The following is a 9,219-nucleotide window of genomic DNA, read 5'->3' on the forward strand; positions in this document are numbered from 1 at the left end:
AGGGCTTCCCTGGTGGCGCAGTGGTTGAGAATCTGCCTGCCAATGCAGGGGACACGGGTTCGAGCCCTGGTCTGGGAAGATCCCACATGCCGCGGAGCAACTGGGCCCATGAGCCACAGCTACCGAGCCTGTGCGTCTGGAGCCTGTGCTCCGCAACAAGAGAGGCCGCAATAGTGAGAGGCCCGCGCACCGCGATGAAGAGTGGCCCCCCGCTCGCCGCAACTAGAGAAAGCCCTCGCACAGAAACGAAGACCCAACACAGCCAAAAATAAAATTAATTAATTAATTAATTAAAAAGAAATGTACCACAATTTTAAAAAAAAATTCACAAAACAATCAGATACAAAATACTGACAGAGAGAAGATTTAAACAACACAGTAATAAATTTGACTAGCTGACGTTTGTAGGGTGCAATAGTCTACACCCAACAACTGCAGCCAACAAATGCAGAACACACATTATTTTCAAGTAAACATAAAATAATTAGAGAACTATATATTGGGCAATGTTTCAACAAACGCCAGTGAATTGAAATCATACTATTTGTACTGCGTCCACGTGCAATTAAGCTAGAAATCAATAATTAAAAAGCTAGAAAGTCTCCAAATGTTTGCCAATTAAGCAACTACATACATATATATGTATATACACATTCATACACACAGATATATGCATATGTATATACATGTGTGTATTATATATACATTATATATATTATATATGTATGTATTTTTCTTTTTTGTTTCACTTAACATCGTGTGGTGTTTTCTCACATATTTTTGCTCATGGACATTGACCCTCTTACATGTTCTTCACACAAAGCATGAAACTGCAGGGAAGCCAAAATTATATAGATTCTAGTAAAAGGAGAATTGAGTGGGTAAAGGAAAGCATTTGTACCATTGCCCCTTCCAGGCTTCTTCCACTGGCTCCTTCGGGTCTCTATCTCGGTGTCTCAAGCCCTCTCCTTTTCCAAGGCTTCATAAAGGATCAAACGTGCACTTTACCTGGGCTTTTGCGTGCTCTCGTGAAAGGGAAATTTCTTGGAGGGAAGCAGGATAGAACCCCGTGCTTTCATTTGCTGGCTCTCCCAAAGGAAGGTGGAGGACGAAAACAGGAAGTGGAGAGAACCACTACTGAGCTCATTTCACTCGGGCCTCAGAGATGAGGTGCCCAAGGCGAGGTCCTCTTAAATGAGGAAGACTTGGAGGCCCCCGGAGCCCGCGCCGGGGCCCGGGCAGCACTGGTGCGACCGCGGGGCAGTTCTCTTCGGGGGAGAATCGGAAGCACTTTATCTTTATGTATATATTTATAAATATATATATATATATATATTTTTTTTTTTTCCAGAAAGCCTTAAGTATCTCAGATTGTCGACCATGACGTGTTCGTAACAACCTTATAACCTTGTGGAGACCAGAGTCATAGAAAACGGGTGATTTGCATTTGAAGACTGCGTGCACGTTCCCTCTGTATAGCCTTGCAATGTGAATGTAACTTAACATTTTAAATTACAGAAGCCCACTGGGGGTACGGTGTTAAAAAAACTGGAACGGGAGCCTTAACTGCCTTGCGCTCCGTTTCAAATAGACCCGGCAACGCCCTACCTTTGCTTTTCTTTCATTTAATTCTTAACAGAAGAGGTTTTCGTGAATTCAGACGGAGTGAGGTCACACTACCGGAACGAAGAAAGTTATTCCTTAATTTTCGGGGGCGGCTGCTCTCGGTTCCCGGCGGCTCTGCTTGGGGCGGCGGGGCGCGCTGGGGGCGGGACGAGCCGAGGCGCGGGAGGCCGGCTCCGGGCGCGCGCACGGGGCGGGGCCGCGCGGCCCGCGGGCGCCGCCGCCTCCCCGCCCCTCCCCCCCGGCCGCTGCCTCCCCCGCCCCTCCCCCCCCCCCCCGGAGCGCTCCGGGAGCCGCAGGCCCGTCCCCGGACCGGCCGGGGGAGGCAGCGGTTGCTGTTGGGCCCGTTCTTACCCGGGGCGCACGGAACCGCGGGGCCCCGAAGCTGGCCGCTGCCGGGCTCGCTGGGGTGACCGGGGCCTCCGGGGGCCGGGCGGGGGCCAGAGCTGGGCCAGTGGGTTTGTAATTTCCCCCTAAGGGTAACGTTTGCTGGAGCCAGCGGGTCAGAATAAGAGTTCAACAGGCGGCAGAAAGTGGTTGTTTGAACAAAACCCTGCCCCCTCCAAGCTCTGGACCCTAAATCCCCGCCCTCAACTAGGAAGGTGTTGACCAGGAACCGAGATACCGAGATAGTTACAGGATTAGATGTTGTTCAAGTTGGAAGAGACTGAGAGTTGACTTGGTCTAATCTCTTCATTTCAGACATGGGGAATCTAAAGCCCAAGTAAGAGAGGTGATGGAGGTTGATTCCCATGGAAGATTAATAAAAGAATCTACCACCTCGGAAAAAAAACAACAAAAAAAAGAAACAGGTGGCAGCGAGCGATCACGTGGGGCAGGTTGGGCGGCGAGCCGCCCCCTCGCCTCGGAACCGCCCTTCGGTGCTGCCCGTCGTCGACGAGCCTAACGGGCGCTCTCCGCTCCGCTCTGCGGCCCCGGCGTCCGCGGCGCCCGTGCGCTGAGAGGCCGGCGGGAGCGCGCCGCCCCGGGAAGGCCGGAGACGGGCTCGGAGCGCGGCCGCGAGCGCGCGGGTCGGGCCCCCCGGACCGCGGAGCCCCGCAGGGAGGCGGCCGAGGGGACCGAGCCCCTGGCCCCGGCCAGGATGCACAACGCGTCGTCCTGGGGCCCGGAGCGCGCCAACACGTCGTGCCCCGCGCCCGCGCTCGGCTGCCCCAACGCGTCCGGCCCGCTGCCGCCGCTGCCGCCGCTGCCGCCGCCTCTGGCCGTGGCCGTGCCCGTCGTGTACGCGGTGATCTGCGCCGTGGGGCTGGCGGGCAACTCGGCCGTGCTGTTCGTGCTGCTGCGGGCGCCCCGCATGAAGACCGTCACCAACCTGTTTATCCTCAACCTGGCCGTGGCCGACGAGCTCTTCACGCTCGTGCTGCCCATCAACATCGCCGACTTCCTGCTTCGGCGCTGGCCCTTCGGGGAGCTCATGTGCAAGCTCATCGTGGCCATCGACCAGTACAACACCTTCTCCAGCCTGTACTTCCTCACGGTCATGAGCGCCGACCGCTACCTGGTGGTGCTGGCCACGGCCGAGTCGCGCCGGGTGGCCGGCCGCACGTACGGCGCCGCGCGCGCCGTGAGCCTGGCCGTGTGGGGAGTCGTGACGCTGGTCGTGCTGCCCTTCGCCATCTTCGCCCGGCTGGACGACGAGCAGGGCCGGCGCCAGTGCGTGCTGGTCTTCCCGCAGCCCGAGGCCTTCTGGTGGCGCGCGAGCCGCCTCTACACGCTGGTGCTCGGCTTCGCCCTCCCCGTGTCCACCATCTGCGTCCTCTACACCACGCTGCTGTGCCGGCTGCGCGCCATACGCCTCGACAACCACGCCAGGGCCCTGGAGCGCGCCAAGAAGCGGGTGACCGTGCTGGTGGTGGCGATCCTGGCCGTGTGCCTCCTCTGCTGGACGCCCTACCACCTGAGCACCGTGGTGGCGCTCACCACCGACCTCCCGCAGACGCCGGTGGTCATCGCCGTCTCCTACTTCATCACCAGCCTGAGCTACGCCAACAGCTGCCTCAACCCCTTCCTCTACGCCTTCCTGGACGACAGCTTCCGAAGGAGCCTCCGCCAGCTGCTGCCGTGTCGCGCCGCCGCCGCCTGAGCCGGCGCGCCGGGAGCCGGCGGCCCGGCGCTCAGGGTGGTCCCTGAGCCGCAGCTTCGCCCCCCGCCCACCGGCTTCCTAGAGACGCAGGTTCTCGGGCCCCTCCCCAGGCCCCGCGGACTCGGACGCGCTTTGGCCGCGCCCGCCCTTTCAGTGTGCCAAGCCCTCCGGGTGGTGCGGAGGCGCGCAGGACATGGGCACCGGCCGAGGCGGCGGAGAGCGCACAGACCTCTCCCTCTCCCTAAGGCCCAAGGGCACCGAGGCGACCCCCGAGCTTGACACGGAGGGGAGGAAGGGGAGAAAAGGGGGCAGTACTGCAGGGACCCTCTTCCGGTCCCCCCCGCCTCCCGCCTCCCGCCCCAGCCGTCCGCAGCCCGGCTCTTCGCGGAGCCCTCGGCGCCGTCAGGGGAGAGGCCCTCGGATGCCGCGGGCGCCCCGGCGCCGGCTCCGCGCTCCCCTCCACGCTCGGCTTCTCCGGTTTCCCTCAGCGACCTTTTGTGCTTTTGCTCAGGCTGCCCGGCGCGCACCCCCACCGTGTCCGCGCGCTCTCGCCGCCGGGGAAGAGGGTCCGGCGCGCGCGGGTGCTCCCACGCCGCGGAGGTGCGAGGGGAGAGATGCTAAGGCCGCCCGGGCCTTTGACGGGGGAGACAGACAGCTCGGGTGGCAGATCAGGAGTGAGTGAGTGAGTGTGAGTGTGTGTGTGTGTGCGCGCGTCTAGCAGAGGCCGGGGCTTTGGATGCAGGAGGATGGAAATTGGTTGTGATGTCTACTCAGCAGTGATAAGAACGGTGACAGCCCCCTTCCTGTCCCAGCCTCTTCTTTCTTTGCCTTTCCGCTTTCCCACCCGCGCTGTCCCTGCGGGGACCCGGCCGCCGGGCTCGGGAAGGGCCTGGGGCCGGATCCCCGGCCGGGTTGCGGCGCCCCCTGGCGGAGCCCGCTGCGGGCGCCGAGCATCCAAAAACAGCGCTGTGTGTGCAGGTGAGCGCACCTGCGAAACCGCTCTTTCCGTGGCTCGGTTACTCGTCATCGCTTCTCTCTCCAGAGGGCTCCACTCCCCCCGACACACACCAACGCCCCTCTGCCCCCGTTGACCTAGTACAGCTTGGAGCAGTTCGTTGCAATTCTCAGTGTGCATATTGCTTTTGAAGACCGGGAACTTTATGTGTGTCCTAATCTCACACGTTTCGGGGGAGTTAATGAGATGAGGAGATGCGTATCCGGCCCTCCGTTCCCTTTCTCCTCGTATTCCTCATCTTCTTCGCCTCAGGGGACCCAGGGAGCTGAAATGACCGACGCCCTCATGATAACCTCTCCTGGTTCCCTTTCCACAGGGAACTGTGGATTATTTGTACTTTATTTCTTAGTCCCAGACGGCAACTGGGAGATGTCTGGTCTCACAAGGGAGACCAGACAGCACCCTATATTTTATCTCTACTTCTGGGAGACAAAAGTGGATTAAGAGAGAGGACTGACATTGGCTTTGCCCAGCCATCTGCAGTTTACACTTCAGACCTGAGGGCAGAGCTTTAACCAGACTGCAGTCATTAATGAGTGTTTTAAAAGACATTTTTTTCCCTTTGGGATGAATTCCAAACAGGAATGAAAATTTCTAAAAGTATTTGTTTCCCAGGGTCAGTGTTAATGTGTGATAAAAATTATGAGTGTTGCTGGCAGAATTTGTTTACTTAGTTTGATGGGCATTAACCACTTTCTCAATTACTTAGCTTCAAAATACTTCTAACAAAATAAATGAAAAGGAAAAACTCTCCCTTGGGTTTTTCCCAAGGAAGAAGCTAACTCCCTTGCTGATTTTCATGAATAAGAATTGCTTCCTTGGCTCTCAGAGTGATTAGGAACAATGCGATAATTCATAGCTATCAGTTTAGAAAATGTAAATTTAGAAACCTACCTTGGGTGACAAATAATAGTAAAATTTTCAAAACATGGTTTTCCATCTCCAGTGCATTTTGAATGATGTACATCATGGCATTTGAACAGTCCTCTGCTGGTGGGCTTCAGAGGCCTCTTGGAATTCATTTTAGTATCTTCAAATTTCTTGGAAACATTCTATTGATTTTCTTTATGACTCACAAAATTATTTTGTGAATCCTCAGTGTATTTTCAAAATTAAAAATTTAAGCTTAGAGTAGCTACCACATTCTCTAAGGTAATGGACAGAGAGTAAAGTGGATATTTGGCCGCAAACACAGACAAGGGTGATGATCTGGGTTTCAAACCTCATCTGCCTTCGTAAACTCAGCGGCTGTACTTTGACATCTTCTGGACACAGATCGGGGGAGAGCAGTGTGATCCACCTGTCCACGGCATCATCCCTCCCACAGATCAGCCTGGCTGTCATGGGATCTACCAAGGAGACTGCTGGAAAAACACAGGACTGACATGGCTGCGTTGTCCACACAGCAAGGCGTGGATTGGCTTCCTAGTGTGTGTATGTGTGTGTGTGTGTGTGTGTGTGTGATTAAGTGGGACCCAGTACTTCAGTTTCCTCCCGGCTTTCTAAATTATTGGATAGACTGTTGTATCATTACTTCTAGGTTGTTGCCTTCTTATTAGCATGTAGAAACCCAGATTGTAAGTCTCAGACTTCCTTCTTATGACTTGGGTAGTAGGTAGAATAAATATGCCGATAGTCATGCCAAAGTAGAATTTACTTACATCATTGCATTGCAGAGCTTTTAACTCTGTGTTTGATTTTTGCAGTCTTCCTGTAAACTGTGTTGTTTGGTTATACCACTTCTGATATTTTAAATGTCCATTTGGTTTTACTTAACTTAGTACAGTTATGTAATGTATGTGCTTAGGCGTTCTCTTGAGAAATGCAGAAACCCTGCGAGTCCATTGCACAGAAGCTCTGTTTAAAATAAAAGCTGAAACATTCTGTGTGAAGAGTGAATATTCTATTTCCTGAGAACATGGGATCCATAATTCAGTCACCTTAGTATTTATGCATCATTAATTTTATTTTATTATAAATTTATTCATTTTATTTATTTATTTTTGGCTGCGTTGGGTCTTTGTTGCTGCATGGGCTTTCTCTAGTTGTGGCGAGCGGGGGCTACTCTTCGTTGCGGTGCGCGGGCTTCTCATTGCGGTGGCTTCTCTTGTCGCAAAGCACGGGCTCTAAGTGCACAGGCCTCAGTAATTGTGGCACGCGGGCTCAGTAGTTGTGGCACATGGGCTTAGTTGCTCCATGGCATGTGGGATCTTCCCGGACCAGGGCTCGAACCCGTGTCCTCTGCATTGGCAGGTGAATTCTTAACCACTGCACCACCAGGGAAGTCCCAATGCATCATTAGTTTTAAAAATACTGCCTTCAGGGAAAACTTATCTAACAGATAAGCAATGCATAAATAGAAGTACTTGATAGGATAAGGTTAAGAATGAAATCCCCCCCCCCTTATTTTGGTTGATTGTGAAAATGATGTCAAACTGCTGATTAGCACAAAAACCCTGGTACATACGCTGAACGGAAAAAGGATAATAAGCTTTTTATCGTATTCATTTCTTGAAAATTTGAGCAGCCTGTGTGGAGAGTGAGAAGGGAAGAGAAATTGCTTAAGTTGTCAGCACACACATTACTATTTCAGCTAACAGAATGCACAGACATGGCATACACGTGTGCAAGGTAGAGAATCTCACCAAAAAGACCCTCGACTTCCAGAAAACTCTCCTTTCCGTAGCAACATGCTGGGAAAACAACAGCAAACACTGTTCCTCCTAGATGGCCATGATCTCCGCTTATCCAACTAAGGAAGACATCAAAGAATGCTTCCCTTAATGCTCTTTTACTAGGATGGCTTCGGGTCTGGCACTTTGGTTCCCATTTTATATACAAAGTGAGATACAGGAAGTGGGTCGTTTTGGCAAGGACCACAAAGACCAGTTAAGACCAATCAGAGCCCATCTGGTTCCTATTCTAGGAATTGTCTCATCCCATTCCAGCAGAGATGAAATTGTTTGCAATGTATAATTTGAAATTATTAGATCATAGAAAACATGGATCAAGCAAGATATACCTACTAGTATTCCATCATGTAGTACAAAGGGAAGACAAAGTTTCATAATAAAACTTCAATCCTAACTCAGAGTCTTTAAAGTGTATGGTGTTGTTAAAGTTTATATGAGAATAAAATTTCCTTGACCAGAGCTGGCTGCACGTAGTGTTCAACTGCAAATGCACCAGGTACGTTGTAATCTGCCTGCTTTGTGCGTAAGGACCTGTGGCCCAGGTGTGCCATTTAAGTAGAACAGAATGTTAACGGTGCTTCTGTTTCTAGAGAACAGAGTTTTGCAATGGATGATACTGTCCTTAAAATTAGGGCAAGGTACATTTATTTGTACCATATCTCACAAGGTTACAAAAGACATCAATTAAATGAAAAAAAAAAAAAAGATAGGCAAAGGGAGGGAAAGTGAAAATGGCGTGTCTGAGAAACGTCAGAGTGGTTGAGCTGCATGTCTCCCACCAGCCAGAACAGGACTTCTCTTTTGGGAAATCCCTCCTGGCAGGGACAGAGGTTGCCAGGTTTACACCTCAATGGTTTAATTCGTTGCTCTTAGACATTATGATTATGAGATTTGGGGGGAGGGGCGCTGTTGGCACTTCTGGACGCTAGTTGTGTTCAAAGGGTCTCTTCGCTCATTCTGTTTTCAGACTTCACTCCACCTCCCTATTTTTGTTCCCACACTTGGTTCCTGTCTTCTCCTGCCTGGTTCCCTGGGTCCAGCACACACATGGGTCCAGTTTCTCCAGAGCAAGGACTTCTGCCCCCCACGGGGTGGGGAGGGGAGTCACCCGGCTGCGGGGGTCAGATGTGGCATCCCAGCTCTCCTTACACGCTTCCAGCCCCTGTGTGGGACCCTGCAGCCGCCCCGACTCCCAGGGGCTTGGGGCCTCCCGGGGGCTTTGGAGGCAGATCAGCTGGGACGGAGCCCGCGTCGCCCCCGTTGGCGCTTCTCCCGTCTGCTGCCCGGAGCTGCTCTTTCCTGTTCTTTCCAACCTGCTGACGTCTCGTCTCTGCCGCCCTGGATCCAGCTCTCTTTGTGCATTTAAAAATTACTCCGCTACTGTCGTTAGCAGGGGCTTAAGAGAAAATAACAAGAATACGTATGAACGCCATCATCTTAAACTGCACTCTATGTGTGTATACATATGTGTCCTATGGGTATGTATATACACACACGTGTGTGTGTGTGTGTGTGTATAACAGGTTGATGAAATTTTAGTAAACCTGCTGATTGACAGGAACTCAGTAAGAAATCAGTTCCTTGGAAGAAGCTTAGTGTATAAAGGTAGATATGTCATCCAAATGTCATAGAACGTCTGGAATGAAAAGCAATCGAAAATCTTAGGTTTCTCTGACAACAAGCATTCTGGTATCTGGAGATACCTACATGCAGTCTGTCGAGAAAGCATAACCCACTTGAAGCAGAGCTGAATCTCTGTGTAATTCAGCACCACCCACGTGCCC

General features: G+C 52.4%; 1 protein-coding gene across 1 annotated transcript; it reads left to right on the plus strand.

Annotated features, from left to right (window-relative positions):
* The first annotated feature begins 2,725 nt into the window (after positions 1-2,725).
* NPBWR1 (neuropeptides B and W receptor 1) lies at positions 2,726-3,727 on the plus strand. The gene has a single exon (XM_068526068.1). It carries the CDS (start codon positions 2,726-2,728, stop codon positions 3,725-3,727), a length of 1,002 nt encoding a protein of 333 aa, XP_068382169.1.
* The last annotated feature ends 5,492 nt before the right edge of the window (positions 3,728-9,219 follow it).

The sequence above is a fragment of the Eschrichtius robustus genome, chromosome 17 (assembly GCF_028021215.1).
Source record: "Eschrichtius robustus isolate mEscRob2 chromosome 17, mEscRob2.pri, whole genome shotgun sequence".
NCBI lineage: Eukaryota > Metazoa > Chordata > Mammalia > Artiodactyla > Eschrichtiidae > Eschrichtius > Eschrichtius robustus.